Here is a 19,406-nt window from a genome sequence, read left to right on the forward strand (position 1 = left end):
TTATGTTACATAATATTAAGAAATTTTTAAATTAGACCTATTTACCATATTACTATATTTATGACTACTTCTCAGAAATCTTGTAAAATTAAGAAAGTAAGCTTATCTTTTAATAATACGGTGGAGTACTAATTAATTGAAGATTGTAACAAAATCTGTACACATGAAGCTGATTTACATTCAGAGTCACCTCCATGTTTCAGAGCAAAATCAGAAATTTTATTAACAGTGCATGGAAGTATATACACATAATTTGTTTCAAAAAAATGATACTTTTATTTTTTTAAATTGTAGGTGCTCAAATATGCCCTTAACTTTAGAATGATCCAAATTCAGTTTGTTTTTGTTTTTGTTCGTCTAATGTAGGTTCTGTTATCTGGGAAAGATTTGATTTTAAGGTAGATTATTGCTGCTTGCTGTCTTATTTCTTTCATGATGGGTTTATGTTGTGAATAAAGTTGTAATGCTGCTACTGGTGTTGTACTGGCTGCTCCTGATATCAGTCACAAAAAGTTTTGTGCTTGTTCTAATTTTTTAGTCTTGTGTTGTTCAATGTTTCTTGCGAGTTTCCCCATGTTACTCTCTTGATTATACTGATTTACGTGTCACTTCATCAGCAATATTTTCTATTTGGTGATTCCACTTATGTAAAGATTATTTTAGGGGGAGGGGAGGGGGGTTCCTATCAATGATTCCAATTTACTTTGTTGTTCAGTTGTATTCCTAGGTAACTTGTATTTTATAATATGTGGAAGGGGTTGTTATTTATTGAAACATTAAAATCTGTATTTTTATGTTTCATCAAAAAGAACTGATATGTTTTGTTTGTATTATTTTGCTTGTTGTTTTCTGTTGACCAATGTATGTTTCTCTTATAACTTTCTTCATCCTGGTTTCTAGTGTAGAGTGTTGATCTTTTTTGTTTTTGATTTAGTCCATAATATCATATCGTCTGTAAACATCCTAAGATTAATTCCTTCTACAGGGTTGTTTCAGATCTCTGATAACGAATTTGAATGACATCATGTGCATCAGGAGTCACACAACATCCGAACTAAAGCGCGAGGTGATAGACCAGTAGTGAGTGATCTCATAGAGTGCACGGTGGCTCACTGCAGAAATTCCCAAGAAAATCTAGCCTTTTCACATAATTCAGCTGTCGCTGTGATTCCTGACGGACATGATGCCATTCAAATTCGTTATCAGAGATCGGAAACAACTCTGTATTGACTTTAGTACTTTTGGTAAGCCGATGTACATGGTGAACAGAGTAGTGCTTGTTACTGCTCCTTGTGGGAGGTCAGTTTTTATTTGTTTATAAGTTGTTTGTGGCTTTATCTCTGCCAGGTTAAACAAATCTTTATTATTATTATTATTATTATTATTATTATTATTATTATTATTATTATTTATATTTTTTGAGATCCATCTCTGTAGTAGAAATCTTTTGAACCTTCCAACATTTATTTTATGTTCATCCTCTTTAGTTTATAAAGTAATTTAGTCCTCCAAATTGCATCATAAGTTCCTATCAGATCTAAAAAAACTGCAGCACATTCTCGTTTTTGTTGAAGGCTCTTTTTATTTCTTGGTTAATGTAGGTTGTGTTTTTCTAAATAACAGTTTAATATGACCGAAATCATCCTTTCTTGACTGTTTGCAAGCATAGACAGTTGGTATGCGGCGATTTCTTTTTTTTACTTTTGTTAGGTTTCAATATTGGTCTGATTATTGCTTTAGTCCACCTAGGTAGGAGATTTTATTTTGAGTTCCATATTTGATTATATATTGATAGCGATTTTTAGATGGCTTTATTTTCTAGGTATTTTAAGAATTTTGAAAATATGTTGTCTGCTCCTAGTTGTTTTCCATTTCTTAAGGAACAAATTGCTTGTGGTGGTAAAATTCTCTGTAAATATTGTTTTTGTTTGTTGAATTTCTTTTGTTCACACATAGTCTTTTGATTTCTTGCTTGAAAATTTTCTTTCTTTGTTCTGCTTAATGTGTGCTATACTGCAAAAAAGGTATTAAACTCGTGGGCTATTGTTTTGCTGTTTGTATTTCCTTACCATTTACAATAATTAGTTGGACGGAATTTGCTGTTCAGTTTGTTCATATTCATAAATTGATATTTTTTTTTTTTTCTGTAAATAGTTTTGTTGTTTAGATAATGCAGTAGTAGTTCATATTATCTACAGCAAGTGAAAATTGTTTAAACTACAATGCTACAGGACACCAGCCAACCTTATCTACTCATACAAGTACAGTGTTTTTTGTAACAAAATTTACAAGATAGATACCAATACACCAGTAGAATTAGTCTGTATACTCTTACACTCTCATTTTACTGGCAGTCAGTAACGACAATTTTAACAAGAAAATACATTTAAAATAAAACAACCGAACTTTTAAGACACACTGAAATTACTAAATTATTTCATTTGACAGACAAGATTTATATTAAGACTGGTAACAATACAATGGAAACCTAATCCACCAGAAAAATTTATAATTATAGCATGTTAGATATGAAACAACCTATCGAAAATGGAAATGACTTATAATTCGTAATAAATAACAATTATGTAAATAGCTCTTAACAAACTATTGAAGTCTTTTGCAAAGTTAGCTTCCAGGGAGTGTAAAATCATCTTATGCAATAATAATAATAATAATAATAATAATAATAATAATAATAATAATAATAACAACAACAACAGTTAATTCATCCATTCCAACTAAAACAATATAATTAAAACCTTTCCAACAGTTCCCTTTTTTTGGATATTCAAAGCTACTTTCGGTATAATTTCGTCATTTTTCATGTAACAATTGAAATTATACCAGAGGTAGCTTTGAAAATCAAGGGAATTAAAAGTGATGTTATTTTTCTTTCTCATGAAAAATCTGTTTAAATGCACATAGTGGATTTTGGAGGCACAGTGACAATATTCTGATTTCATCATAAATAATAAGTACACATAATTGCAACATCACACATCCCAACATGGCTGGTGTGTTGTAAATGTTACCTAAATACAACTATCATTTCAACCTGCTCGGTCAGACTATGTTCTGTTGTTAATTAAAATTAATGTGATGAATACATTTATGTACTGTGATTAATTCCTTAGCTGTACATTTTATGGGGAAAGGGGATATTTGATTGGAATCAGAATGTTCCACAACATTATACAAATTACATTATAAAGTAGTTTTCTTTATATGGACTATTAAAGTTGGTCCAATGACTTTTTTTCATCAAAAGCCACTAACAAAGGAACAAAATGCAGAAGAACTTTTCTTCACACTGTAAATAGATGCATAATGTCTAATTCCACTATGAATGAAGAGCTATTATACGAATTGTAATATATTTTACATAATAGGCTAAGATGAAATTACGTCATCTGAGATTTAAGATTACTATAATTTCTAATAATGAATTACATTAACTACAATTAAACTTTCTCTTTACCAATGTTACTGAAACCAGTACCTCAATGATGTTATTTATATTCTCTTACACAAGATACTAACTCATGGGGGGAGGGAGAATTTGTAACATTCATTTTGCCCTAGGAGTGCATGGACCTATATTAGTAACGTCTTTGTAGTTAGTTCCAGTAGTTCATCAAAAGTATATTTTCTAATATACTGAGGTGTAAAAATAGTGAAACACTTGGAAATATACGCAATTCTGTGATTAAACGTCAAAATGTGAAGTCTGTTTTCATACAAACACAATTTATCGGTTTTAAGATTTCACTGAGGGTTTTTGGAAGAGAAACTGAGTTTCCAACTATTGCTTAACAACTACTGATTTTTTGGCTCTGTCTTTGACCAAGGTGAGATTATTACCATTGTCAGTGGTATATCTGTGTAAACATTTTGCAACTTATTCCATTCTCTTATGAGAGTGGATAATATTTTTGGAGATTACTAAGAAAAAGACATGTTTCGTTCATAGCTTGACAGTCAAGAGTAGGTTTCAATGTGAATAATATGCTTAGTCCACATGATTATGCAAGAGCCTTTGCACCAATTGAAGAAGGACGATCTTATCACTATACAATGGAAAAGGTTCAGTCATTAATTTCAAGTTTCCACAAAGCTGTTAGATGCATCAGAGAGACAAATTAATTTTCCAGGATACAAGTCAGAGTACAGCCACAAACCAGCCACCCAACTTCAAAATGGACACCAACAAGCCCATGAAGCAGAAGTGAGTGTATATAATGATTAGGAGACATTTCCATGGATCAAAAACCTGCAGTCAAGAATATCTGCCAGAGTAATTTTGTTATTACAGCACCATCACACTACATGATACCCATCACTGAACAGGACATTAAGTCCACTGACCTGTTCAGTTGGTATAATAATTTTCAAATTCATGTCATACAGCATGATGGTGCTTAAAACAACATAGGCCCTGAGGAATATCTTTGTAAGTACAGATTTGATTTCTGGAGATTTATCCTAATCATCCACACACTCTTGCCAAAGTCAATTTTGTAGCATCTGCAAACTTAAGAATCTATCATCCTTCTGAGTTGTGGCCCCGCTCTGACAAGATTCAGGCCTCTCTGATAAATTGTCTCTCTGATGCATCTAACAGCTCTAGTGATACTTTCAATTGAATGTTACAATCCTTTCATAATGTAGCGATAGAGATCTTCCTTCTTTAGTACAATGGCTCTTTTACAACAATCTCCTACACTTAACAGTATGTTATTTTCACTGAAATGCACTCTGAACAGAATCAATATGAACGAAACATGTTTTAAAAAAAAAAGTGAAAGGACAGGCTTCATACTTTCACATCTAATCACAAACTTGTTCCGAGCATTCCACTTTATTTTGTATCTTACTGTAGTATCAATATATTCCAAATTATAATTATAAAGGTTGGAAATATTTAAATGAAAGCAGCACTATACATCAGGGGTCTTCAACTGGTGAACTCCGGTCCAGACAGTAACCAGCAACGTCAATTCATCAACTTCCTCAATGACAAAGAATCAATCCAGCAGGTTGTTTTCTTAAGTGACATTATTTACCTCCTAAATAATCTCACCACTATTTTACAGGGACCAGGAAAATTGGTACATGAACTGCATGATGTTATACGACTCTTTTAAGCTAAGTTAGGTGTCTTCATTGAAGAGCTGAAGGAGGAAAGAATTAATTTTCCCAAACTTCATTCAGTATCTTGTATCAAAGATTTGTTGAAATTTTTTTTTCCTTTGTGCCAACTGAAGAGAGAATTTCATGAACAGTTCGTGCAGTTTAACAAAATGAAAGACATTTTTTCAGACTGTAAAAAAAAAAAAAAAAAAATCAGTCAATCTTCTGGCAACCAAATTATGCATCTTTCACAAGGCTGCATTACAGACAGAAATGCAGATGACAGAGGAAAAGGCAGAGAAAGTTGATGCGTCATTTTGGCTCTCTCTTGATAGTGATTCATACACTGACTTGCGAAAATTTTCAAAATATGCGCTGACAATGTTTGGGTCGACATAATTTATGTGTGAAAGTATCTTTTCCAACATGAATTTTGTGAAGAACAGTTTCAGATCCAGAATAACTAATCAACACTTGTGGGATTACATAACCATTGCTGGAACTTCGTACATTCTGGACTTTGAAAAGATTTCACAAAGCAAGACATGCCACTTCTATCACTGATGAGATTGGGTGGGTGAATTTTATATTTGAAACGTGCATATTGTTACTGAATTTAAAATATCATTGCTCTAAGAATTTGTTTCTGATGGAATGTATTGTATCTACAAACTTCACTGATTGAAAAGAAAAAAACATGATACTAATATAGTCTATGCCAAAATTACTTTTTCTTGTAATTATTCTATATCTATATCTACACTTCTATACAATTATATGGCGTAACCGATCATTGTAAGCAAGATCACCACCTGTCTTACTCAGTTGGGATCTCAAAGCCCCCTATAATGCAATATTACCATCAATTCTGACTCCAGGCAAAAATAATTGAAGACCCCTGCTATACATAGCCCTAGAAACCTGTGATTTTATTTATATATGTGTTATCTATACAAAAAAAGCATAATGTGAGTACTTTAACTTGATGGTTATTACAAGCATAACAAAGTTAAGAAATAAATGCTAGATATTACTGGTACAAATGTTAAACTGCTTCATCCTGACCTTAGAAATTTATTTGAGGATTGTTCAAACTAATGCCTCACTTTTTTTTCTATCATTATCAAAGATAGACAAGTGCACTTTTGAGGGCTTTAAATCTGATGTTCCTTCTGCACATGTGCCAAGTTCCAAGTCATTCCAACAGATGGTGGAGCTGTAGTGAACTATTAAAATGGCGACTCCTGTTAAAAACAAGTAGTAATTGAATTTTTGGTTCTCGAAAACAAAAATGTGGTGAACATCCACAAATGTTTGTGTGCAATGTATGGTAGTTGTGCAGTTGATAGCACTGTTGGCCGGTGAACTCAAGAGTTCATGCATCAGGAAGTGCAGAAACCGAAATCCAAGATCTGCCATTTGGTGCAGCCCCGCCATAGCCAACACTCCAGACATGATGAATCACGCCAATGTCATTCATGTGGATTGGCAGAGCACAACACAACAATTAGTCTTACAGCTGTCAGTAAGCATTGCAAGTGTTTGTTCAATTATTGAGACTCTCAGATATTCAAAAGTAGGCTCAAAATTGGTTCCATAGAGTCTCACTGCAGACCACAAACTGCAGAGAAAAAACATTTTTTCTGAATTGTCAGAGCACTTTGAAGCCAAAGGGCCTTTGTCCCAGATCATTACAGGTGACGAAACTTAGGGCATCATTTTGAGCTCGAGGCAAAAAGGCAATCAATGGAATGGCATCATCCTTAATCATCCAGAATGAAAAAGTTCAAGACAGCCACCTCTGATAGAAAAGTCATAGTTACTGTCTTTTGGGATTATGAAGGAGTCCTTCTTGTGAATGTGATGCCAAGAGCAGCAGCCATAAACTCAAAGGAATACATCAACACTCTGAACGAGCTCAAGAAATGTTTCTGACGAGTTTGACATGTCAAGAATTCAGAAGAAATATTGCTCCAATATGACAATGCACACTTTCACACCAAGTCCACAAATCTGGCACCAAACCAAAATGGGTTGAACAGCGCTGCTCCATCCAAACTACAGCCCAGATCTGTTACTGTCAGACTTCCACCTCTTTGGGTCTGTTAAAGTAGCTTTGCATGGAATTCATTTTGAAAGTGACAACAGTGTAATTGATGCAATGTGGAAGTAGCTACGCACGCAGGACAAGAGCTGGTATCGACAAGAAATACATGGACTCATTCTACACTAATGTAGTTTGCATGTGATGGAGATTTTGTAGAAAAACAGAAGAAATATTCATTTACATTGTCATCAAACTGCAACAATTTTTATTAAATATATTCTGAGAAAAAAAAATGAAGATTTACTTTTTGAACAACCCTCATAAGACTACTCTTTAAGTATTTCGCCACTCCTAAAATAGCTTTTACTGTAAGAACTGAAGCACTGTAAAAAAAAAAAAAAGTATGGTAATTTCATATGAATTTATTAAAATGAAAATGAACATGTTATATGTGGTTTTTTTTAACTTTTATTCAATGCTGTTGCAGAAGTTTGTATATTGTAATCATTTCGTTAGTGCACTTCCCACCTGGAATCTGCAAGTACAGTGACTGTTAAATGTCTGTATAGTAGCGAGTGCACATGCACAAGCATTTACTGTATTACATACATATCATCCCTAGTTCAATGTGTGATTGCTTAGATAAAAGTGATGTGTCCAGCATTCTGCTATTAAAGTTAAATACACTATATGTTTTAGTATTATACAGTGCTGTATAGTAGTAACGTAAAGGAAAAATAAGGAGACAGCACATGTCTATAAAAGTTGTAATTGAAATTGTAATTAGAAGGTTATGGGAAGCCGGAATACAGAGAAGTGGTGGCAAACATTAGTGAATAAGAGCTGTAGAAATAAATATATCATATAGTGTTGTGATCATAATTCTAGTGAGTATGTACTGCATTAACCAATTAGCAGGACAGTGATTAAAGGTAGGTAAGAGAATGTGATAAATGTTTTCATATCTCGTAATATATTCCCACCACATATCTTGTGTCAACAAACCACATGACATCACTTGTGCTTACAGATTCCAGACAGGAGATGTACTGTCCCCCCCCCCCCCCCCACAATTCAACTGACAATGTTTTTTTTTTCTCTTTCGATTTTACTTTATCTAATAAAATTAATAATTGCTCAATTCCTACATATTAATTAATCTTTCACTATAATTATGAATTTGAGTGTGCACAAAGTTGACATGTCATTAAGCTTTTTTGGTTAATATTATTCTAAACTATTGAAACAATGTGAGCAATAGATTGTAATGCTTAACTGAAAGTTAATTTGCAAGTCTACTTTAATAAATTATTAAGCTACGAAATCCTCATGTCTTCACTAATCACCTTATGTTGAATATCAATAAACATATAGTTTTATGTAGAACTTAGTATTCAGTTATGATTCTAAATAAAATCTTCAAAAGCTCTCATCATGAATATACCATTCACACTTTCATATATCAACGTTATTATTATTGGATCTTTCCTATTTAGAGAGATACATCTTTAACTATATTTTACTAGAACAGACAAACAGCTGACTACCAAGTATTTAACTGTTTACATTGTGAATATGACTAATATTGCTAATAAACACAATGAGCATAATGTGTACAGAATTCGAAATTCCAAAACTATTATTGAGGCATAAATTTTCTTCAACACAGATTTTCAATAACTTTTAGTTTCCTATCACACAGACTTTCGTTACATTTTACTTTTAATCTTTTTTTTTTTTTTCTCCAATATCTAACAGAAAACTATTCTCCATACACAGCAATTACTTCTATGTTCAAACTAAGAATTAAAACCAAGTCAACATATACCAATCACAAAAAGTCGACGAAATATAACAGTAGGTTCTGGGTATTCTGACATGACTGTATTATGAGTTAATTAAAAACAATTCCCTACAAAACAGCAAAACTCGTAACAATGTACGAAACATAAGTATAGTATAAAAGTAAAAGTAGGAGAGTTTTTCAAGTTTTCAGGTTTTAAAATCATTCAACAATAAAATATTATTTTACTCACATTTGCTTTTTATTTATATATTTTAATTATGATCAGTAATTTTGTGTTCTGGAGATCAGTTTAGATTCTGATAAAAACATCAGGTCAACATGAGAACAAAAATTAAGGGACATGTAAAACAAAACTGTATAGCATGCATGAAGCCATTATATATGTAATGATATGGACAGAAAAACCACTGGAATCCATAAAACTTGGACAGATTAACTAGGCATAAAGTTGAATGTAAGATAATTAGACTTGTCCTCCCAAATACAGAACTTTTAGACTGCTTTCATCATTTTTTGTGAAAAGTTAAGTGCCACAAGATATGTGAAATTTTATTTTCTCAAGTCGAGAAACAACAAATTCTTACCTACCTATTCCTTCTTTCTTCTCAAATTCTACATTTTTACAATAATAACTGACTAAAAGTAACCAAGATCCCAGTAATTCACATTAGAAATCATATGTAAATGCACTTCAATAACATAGGAAGAAAGTTCAGAAATATTACTGAATGAAAAATAATTTAGCAAATTCATTTTGAATATATGTGACTGTAGGCTTTATATAAAAATGACCAAACCAAGACTTAAAAAAATGAACAAAAATGAGCTGGATGTTATGGATCTGTAAAGAAAAATGATTCCAGAATAAAATACAAAGCAGAAGGAAAAGGATAATGGAATTTGGTCGATGAAACAAAGACCAGCGTAACATATCAGTATCAAGGAAGAAAAGGTAGGTACTATGATCAATATAAATGAAAGTCTATTAAATACTTACTTCTGACTCTTCACTTGCTTAATGTGATGAAATACATTGATTACATCACGAATTCTTCTAGGAGCTTCTTCTATTTTTGATGCCAAACAAACACAACCCATTGCTGTAGTTTCCATAGCATGACGAACAAATGACTTAGAATAATAAAACCGTTGAAACAGAACTTGCCCAGTGGCCATTGCTACCTGAGAAAAAAAAAGAATATACCTTGTTAAAAAAAAAATGTGTTTATAATGTTACAAAATTCTTATAGTGAAGGGGAAAACAATTCCATGAACTAAAAAGTGTAACAATTCATACCACGAAAACCAATGTGTTGCACCAAAGCAGTTTTTGTTATTATCTTATAAGACGATCAATAAGTATGAAATATTACCAATAACTTTTAAATTTTAATTTAAAAAAAAAAATGTTTTATACAAAAACTGCTGGAGATAAACCATACAATATGATACCAGTATGTCCAGGAGGGGGATGCTGAGGAAGGATACATTATGAAGCAACCAACAGAGAGAAGAAAAGAAGACTAAAAATTGGAACGTGGAATAAGGACTCTTCTGCAAGCAGGTAAGTTGAAAAACTTGAAGGAAGAAATGTGAAGAAACAGAGTGGATGTGATGGGAATGTCAGAAGTGAGGTGGGAAAATAATTGTGAGTTGGTGAGTGATGAATTTAGGTTATTTTATTCAAATGGTGAATGCAAAGAAAGTCATGGTGTTGGTGTATTACGGGGACCACGTGTGAAAGATAAAGTGATATCAGTGTGTCATGTAGATGACCAGTGATAATGGTGAGGTTACAAGGGAAGAAATGGACTTAGTGCTAGTGCAAGTTTATATGCCACAGCGGATTAGCAGACGAGGAAGTGGAAGAAACCTATGACAAGATAGAAGAGATAGTTAAGAAGAAGAAAAAAGGAGCATTCGTAATTCTAATGGGCAACTGAAAAGCAGTTGTAGGGGAAACAGTTTGAAAATATGGATTGCGAAGAAGAAATGGCAGAATCTTTAGTCAATTTCTGTAAAATAAATGCAATGATTGTTGGAAATACATTATCCCAACAACATAAACGAAGAAGATACAAATGGACATGCCCAAGGGACGACAGCAGATATCAGATAGATTACATACTGGTACAGGAAAGATTCCGAAATTGCTTAAAAAATAGGAAGACTTTACCAGGAGCAGATATTAATTCAAATCATGTCCTCCTGAGAGACGAAGTAGATATTCCTCTGAAGAAGATAAGAGGAAGACAAGTGATGAAATTGAACATGGAAAAACTAAAGAATGAAAAAGAAAGAAGAAAATTTGAAGCAAATTTTCAAGAGAAAGTCGCTACATTAAAATCCACACCTGAGAATAGTGAGTACTGGAATCATCTAAAAAGCTGTATACAGACAGCAGCAGAAGAAACAATAGGATACACAGAAAGTGAGAGAATTAAGAAACCTTGGGTCACAGGGAAAATGTTGGAAAAGATGGAGGAAAGGAGAAAATGGAAAAACATCAACACAGAAGAAGGTAGAAGCAACTACAGGATACTTAAAGAATAAGAAGAGAAACTGATAAGGCAAAGGAAGACCAGAGGAAAGAGAAATGTAAAGAAATAGAGGATCTAGAGAAAAAAGGAAGATATAAGGAAGTAAAATATTTGGACTTCACAAATAAGAAAAGCAAATCCATGTGCTTGATAGAGGACGAAATCGGAAATGAAATAACAGACAGACCAGGAATACTGAACAGATAGACGAAATATGTAGAACAGTTACATGAGAGATGGAATCGTCCAGATGACTTAACTATAAAAGACAAAGCAGCCGTATCAGAAGACGAAAAAGGGTTTTCAATTTTAAAAGAAGAAGTTGAACTAGCGCTTAAGGAAATGAAGAATGGGAAAGCAACAGGAGTTGATGGAATCACCATTGAATTAGTAAAATGTTTGGGTGAAGACAAGAAGGAAATTCTATCATTATGCAACGAAATATACGAGCAAGGCAACTGACCTGAAGATTTCAAGAAGAGTGTTGCTTCCAATACCGAAGAAAAATAATGCCCAGAAATGTAATGAGTTCAGGACTATCAGCCTGACATCATACTCGGCAAAGATTCTTCTCCAAATACTGAATCGACGTTTATATTCTAAGATGGAAGAAGAGCAGTTTGGCTTCAGGAAGGGAAAAGGTACAAGAGATCCAACTGAACTACTATGAACAATCAGCGAAAGATACCTAGAGAAGAATAAAGAAGTGTATATAGTATTTGTGGACTTAGAAAAGGCGTTTGACAGAGTGGATTGGAATAAATTGATGAGGATCCTAAAGAAATTTGGCATAGATTGGAAAGAGAGGATGCTGTTCAGTAACTTTTATATGAAATGAGTCAAAGTCAGGGTAGGAGAAGAAATGTCAGAAGGAGTGACACAAGGATGCCCTTCTTCACCTACCCTGTTCAACATCTACTTGGAGGATTTAGTGGAGAACTGTTTTCAGAACATGGAAGGAGTGATAGTAGGAGGAAGAAGAATAAAGTGTATAGGATTTCCTGATGATATGGCTTTGTTAGCAGAAGAGGAGATGATATTAAGGGATATGCTACTGGATTTACATGACAGCTGTGAGCAGTATGGAATGAAAATAAATGTTAACAAGACGAAGACCATGGTCATAGGAAGAAAAGTAAAGAAGGTAAACTTGCGAATTATAAATGAGACAGTAGAGCAAGGGGACAGCTTCAAATACTTGGGGTATACTATAAGCAGTAACATGAGCTGGTGCCAAGAAGTCAAAAGGAGAATAGCAATGGCAAAGAAAGCTTTTAATAGAAAAAGGACCATCTTCTGTGGACCTCTGGAGAAACAACAAAGGAAGAGACTAGTAAAGTTCTTTGTGTGGAGTGTAGCATTGCATGGAGCAGAAACATGGACATTGTGACAAAGTGAAGAGAAGCAAATAGAAGCATTTGAAATGTGGATATGGAGAAAGATGGGGCGTGTGAAATGGACAGAGTAAGAAACGTAGATGTGTTTGAAAGAGTGGATGGAGAAAGAATGATGCTGAAACTGATCAAAAAGAGGAAAAGGAATTGGCTGGGTCAATGGTTGAGAAGAAACTGACTTCTGAAGGATGCACTGGAAGGAATGGTGAACAGGAGAAGAGTTCATGACAGAAGAAGTTATCAGGTGACAGACGACATTAAGATATATGGATCATATGCGGAGACAAACAGGAAGGCAGAAAATAGGAATGACTGGATAATGGTGGATCTCTAGTGAAAGATGAATGAAATGAATGATACCAGTGTTCGAAAGAAGTTAGTTATTCAGGCATGCAGTGTGTGACAGTAAACTTTATTTTTTTTAAACAGCAACCTATATTAAAAATTACATACTCCGAACCTTCATTAAATTTTGCATATGATTGTGTAGAATTTTGCCCATTCACACTTTTCATGTCTTTTAACTGTTGTGGACTTCATACTTGACACAATAAGTATAAAAAATCAAATTCAGTAGGCCATAAAAGTAAACAAAACACTATGATTAACTAAACTTTACCTTACTTATTTACAAATGGCTTTTAAGGAACCCGCAGGTTCATTGGTGTCCTCACATAAGCCCACCATCGGTCCCTATCCTGTGTAAAATTAATCCAGTCTCTATCATCATATCCCACCTCCCTCAAATCCATTTTCATATTATCCTCCCATCTACGTCTCAGCCTCCCCAAAGGTCTTTTTCCCTCCGGCATCCCAACTAACACTCTATATGCATTTCTAGATTCGCCCATATGTGCTACAAGCCCTGCCCATCTCAAACGTCTGGATTTGATGTTCCTAATTATGTCAGGTGAAGAATTATGTAACTTTCTCCATTGTCCTATAACTTCATCCCTCTTAGCCCCAAATATTTTCCTAAACACCTTATTCTCAAACACCCTTAATTTCTGTTCCTCTCTCAAAGTGAGAGTCCAAGTTTCACAACCGGTAATATAACTGTTTTATAAATTCTTTCAGATTTTTTGATAGCACACTGGACGACAAAAGTTTCTCATCTGAATAATAACAAGCATTTCCCATATTTATTGTGTGTTTAATTTCGTCTCGAGTGTCATTTATATTTGTTACTGTTGCTCCAAGATATTTTAATTTTTGCACCTCTTCAAAGGATAAATTTCCAATTTTTATATTTCCATTTTGTACAATATTCTGGTCACGAGACATAATCTTATACTTTGTCTTTTCCGCATTTAATTCCAAACCTATTGCTTTACTTGTTTCAAGTAGAATTTTCGTATTTTCTTTAATCGTTTGTTAATTTTCTCCTAATTCACATCATCTACACAGACTAGAAGCTGATGTAACCCATTCAATTCCAAACTCTCTGTGTTATCCTGAACTTTCCTAATGGCATATTCTAGGGCGAAGTTAAGAAGTAAAGATGATAGTGCATCTCCTTGCTTTAGCCCGCAGTGAATTGGAAAAACATCAACAGAAACTGGCCTGTATGGACCCTGCTGTACATTTCACTGAGACACATGTTAATTAATCGAACTAGTTTCTTCGGAATACCAACTTCTATAAGAATATTATATAAAACTTCTCTCTCAACAGAGCCTTTTGAAATCTATGAATAGCTGATGTACTGTACCCTTACACTCCCATTTTTCTCCAATATCTGTCGAATACAAAAAATCTTCTCAATAGTCAATCTATTACACCTAAAACCACACTGATGATCCCCAATAAAAACATCTACATATAGAGTTAATCTTCTCAAAAGAATATTGGACAAAATTTTGTATGACGTCAACAAAAGTGATATTCCTCGAAAGTTACTACAGTTAGTCTTGTCCCCCTTATTAAAAATACTTACAATTATAGACTCCTTCCATTGTTTTGGTACAATTTCCTTTTCCCAAATCGCCAGTACAAGCTCATAAATTTTGCTAGATAATGCGTTTCTACCCTCTTGTATTAATTCTGCTGGAATTTGATCATTACCTGTAGACTTGTACTGTTTCAGATTTTCTACCACAATTTCGACTTCAAACAGTGTTGGTTCGGGTATAAATGGCTCAGCAGTTTGTATTTGAATTTCTTCCCTATCATTTCTATTTGGCCTATGTACATTTAGTAGTTGTCAAAATAGTTTTCCCATCTGTTCAGGATTGAACAAGAGTCTGCAAGCAAGTCACCATTCTCATCCTTAATCACGTTTACCCTTGTCAGATATCCATTCTTAAATTCCTTTATACAATTATATAAATCTCTAATGTTTTTATTTTAGCTATTTGTTTCTACTTCAATCAGTTTCTTCTTCAAGTAATCTCTTTTTTTATTCCTAAGTGTATGACTTGCTTCCTGTCTTACATTGAAATAATTATCTCTATTTGCCTCAACTGAATCCTGTAAGAATTTCAATTTTGCCTGTTTCCTTCTTTCTACTACCATGCAACAATCTTCATCAAACAACAGTTTCTTTTTTTTAGTTTCATAATAATCTATGCTTTGCTCAGCTGCAATGAGGACCGTTTTTGCAAAACTTGCTAACTGCAAAATTTGCAATTGAGATTTTGATGGATTCGTTAACATCAGGCAGGCTTCTACATGATGTTCAAAGCGTCTTAGTACAATTGGGTTATTTCTCTTCATTGTAGCGTGTCAAAGTGTGATCGTTTTTTTAAAACTTGCTTTCTCCTATAAGAGACACAGCAAAACTTGCTTACTATAGTGTTTTGTCTCTCCTGTAAAATTTAGTTTTTTCAGTTAGCAAGTTTTGCAAAAACGGTCCTCAATTGTGGTATTATCTCGGATATTTTCCCACACACTATTAACATCTAACTCCTCAACTTCGTTGGAACTTCATAAAGTGGCAAACCTATTTGAAATTTCGACCTGATAATGATGCTTAGTTTCCTCGTCTTTTAACTTCGGATATTGAAGCTCCTAATATTAACTTGTTGCTCTACTCGCTTGGCTACTGAGTCTTTCTCTTAATTCTCCAATTACCAAATAATGGTCAGAATTACAGTCTGCCCCCCCTGAAGGTTCGAATGTCTACTATACTAGTATGTCTTCATTTAGCTATCAAGATGTAATCTATTTGGTTGTGTGTCAATCCATCTGGAGAAGTCCAAGTATATTTATGTATATCGTTATGGGGGAATGTTGTACTTTTAACAACTAAATTTTTGATGTGACAAAGGTGACTAACCAAACTCCATTGTCGTTACTAGTTACTAAACTTTACCACAGATGTTCAAAATGAGAACCATTTCCTTGCAGAGCTACTTTCTTTAAATTAGTACCATCAATCAAGAGTTTTTATATTGTGATGTGTTGAGCAGGCATGCGCACACACGCATATACACACAAAAAAAAAGGTTTTTTTTTTTGCCTTCCTTGAAATGTAGTTACTTCATGTTCAATTTTCTTATAGGACCAGTTTTTTGGTTAAATTATTAAAACCATGAGCTTTTGATTTTTGTTTCATGTTTCAAATTTTTCTTTCAGTTGCTGAATCATTCGTAAATTATAACTGTGATGATTTTCCCCATTTGAATCATCTCCGTAAGTAAACAATGACCCTGTAGGTCTCTTTAAACTTCTCCATCTATTGTTTGCAATAATTCTTAGAACTCCGTTTCTTCTTACAAACCGGAGATAAACCAAGCACGGTTAAAAAGCCATTTAAGTGGCTTAAAGCTATAATTAGATCCACATACTCGTCCTTAATATGACTAGGACCTGGAAATTCTACATCCTCAGCAGTAATTTCCATGTCCAATTTCTTCGTCACTTGTTTTTCTCTTATCTTCTTCAGACAAATATCTAGTTTGCCTATCAGTAGAACATGATCTGATTAATATTTGCTCCTGGTAGAATCTTTGCATTTTGCAAATTAATGCTTTGAAAACACTATACAAATCAAATAATCCCTATATTCTAAATAACAGAAGCCCAATAGATGAAAGCAAACACTGCTTTACTAGACTAAATTTAACATATAATGATAGTCTCATGAACTCCCAAGACGGATTTCTTGATTCAAGGAAAGTGAGAGCTAGGCCTACGCTAAGAGATCTAGAATTTCAGAAACGGAGCGCAGCTTCTCAAAATGAGAAAGGAGTTTCTCTTTTCATAGAACATCCTGTCACAAACCAGATCACTCATCATGAAGGACTGAGCTGCAGTGAATGGAGAGATGCTATAAAAATGGTCGGTAATGTTGCAGCTGTATGCACTATTCCGGCCAGATCCATGGACAGTAACCGTTGTCGCCATTGCTTCAACGAGATAGAAACTCTCACCCACGTTCTTGGATCTTGCCCACATGGTGAGACATAATGCAATGCGAGGATCACAAAATCAGGTCCGCAATCACTCAAGCTCTTCGCAACAAGGATACATACACCACCTATGAAGAAATTCACAGTGTATCGGAAACAGGAAACCGTCAGAGGTTGATATATTAGCCTTTAACAACACAACAGGTTATATAACAGATCCTACTATACGCTTCTAACTGAATATAACTTAACAACGAGAAGAATCAAATTTATGGTCCAACTGTTTCTTATTATTTAAGTATGTATAAGTTACAATCTATTGAAATTATTGGATTATTAGTGGGTGCTAGAGGCACGATTACCAAAAAAAATGTATTAATTTCTGCAAAGAGTTCAATCTTGAATCCTCTTTGGGCAAGACTGTTTCTTTGACAGCTCTAAAATATTCAATCTATCTTATGAGAAATAACATATATAAATTAAATTAATAGCACAACAATAATAATTATATTTCTCACGAAAATTTTACGCATTTTCTAATACTTGTATATTTGATATACTTTGTCCTTCAGGGCAACCCCTATTTTAGGGGAAGTTTGTTTAAATAAATATATAAGTGATACATTTTCTCCTTTCCCAAATAACTGCACTACCAAGAACAAAATTTAGTTTTGTATGAAACCACTATGATACCACCTTAAAATTTGAACTGAGTAGCTAGAAGACATGCACCTCTAAGTGTAAATTAAAAAAAAAAATTATAAAAATTCCTTTTTTTTTTTTTTTTGTGGAAACTGAAAAAAAAAAAAAAAAAAAAAAAAAGAGCTGTGAATTTTAAAAAAATCCTCCATTATATCATGTTGTACTACAAATGAAAGCCCTATTCATAAGTTTTCAAAATAACACTTGTTCCGGATCTGTAACTAATATATTTTTCATTTGATGTACAACATAACATAATGGAAGATATTTTTAAATTCATAGCTCTTTTTTTTTTCGCTCTCCAAAAAAAAAAAAAAAAAAACAGGAATTTTTATTTATATATTTTTTTTTTTAATTTACACTTAAGTATATCGCAGTTAGCAAATTATGAGGTTTTTAGGCAATTTAAAAAAGTCAATATCATAAAAATGGGTGGTTGGAATTAAATTATAATAAATTATGTTATAAACATCTTATGGAATGGTACAAATATACAAAAAAAATTAACAAACCATGCTGTCACATTCCAAAATAATTCATTGGTTGATATGACATAGAATGATCCATACTCGAACAGGAAATTTTCTGAAATTCCTTTAAAAAAATACAAAGAACTCTACCAGGAGCAAATATTAACTCAGATCATTTTCTAATGATAGGCAAACTAGATATTCATCTGAAGATAATAAGAGAAAAACAAGTGACGAAGAAAACTGAAGAACAAAGAGGAAAAGAAAAAAAATTAAAGAACATTTTCAAGAAAAATCACTACATTAGAACTCACAACTAAAAACAGTAATAAGTACTGGAGTTACATAAAAAGTTATATACAGATAACAGAAGAAAATCTGGTACAAAGAAGGCATACATATTACGAAATCTTGGGTAACAGGAAAATGTTGAAGATGGACGAAAGAAGAAAATGAAAAAATATCGACACAGAAGAAGGTAGAAGACACTGTAGAAAACTAAATATCGATGTAAGAAGAAAAAATGATACAGTGAAGAAAGACTGGATGAAACAGAAATGTAAACAAATAGAGGTTCTAGAGAGAAAAGGAAGATATGATTTAATGTACTGCAAAGTAAAATGTATGGATTTCACGAATAAGAACAGGAAATCCATGTGGTTGATAGAAGACGAAATCGGCAATGAAATAACAGACAAATGAGGAATACTGCACAGGTGGGCGAAATATATAGAAGAGCTATATGAGACAGATGACTTAGCTATAGAAGATGAAGTAACCACATCAGAAGACGACAAAGAGTATTCTATTCTAAAAGAATAAGTTGAACTAGAGTTCAGGGAAATAAGGAAATTTGATCATTATACAACGAAATATGTAAGAAAGACATATAGTCTCAAGATTTCATGGAGATAGTGTTGCTGCTGCCAATACCAAAGAAAAATAGTGCTAAGACATAATATGG

At 33.3% G+C, this 19,406-nt stretch overlaps 1 protein-coding gene across 3 annotated transcripts in view; it reads right to left on the reverse strand.

Annotated features, from left to right (window-relative positions):
• The window catches only part of LOC138711865 (cyclin-L1-like), a 196,650-nt gene that overhangs the window by 132,225 nt on the left and 45,019 nt on the right, over positions 1 to 19,406 (reverse strand). For 2 of the 3 annotated variants that reach the window (XM_069843117.1, XM_069843119.1), the window contains exon 2: positions 9,982 to 10,166. In XM_069843117.1, the coding sequence (XP_069699218.1) occupies positions 9,982 to 10,166 (185 nt within the window). Of the gene's footprint in view, positions 1 to 9,981; positions 10,167 to 17,142; positions 17,399 to 19,406 lie in introns of all 3 variants that reach the window. The other variant, XM_069843118.1, reaches the window with a different exon arrangement.

The sequence above is a fragment of the Periplaneta americana genome, chromosome 13 (genome assembly GCF_040183065.1).
Source record: "Periplaneta americana isolate PAMFEO1 chromosome 13, P.americana_PAMFEO1_priV1, whole genome shotgun sequence".
NCBI lineage: Eukaryota > Metazoa > Arthropoda > Insecta > Blattodea > Blattidae > Periplaneta > Periplaneta americana.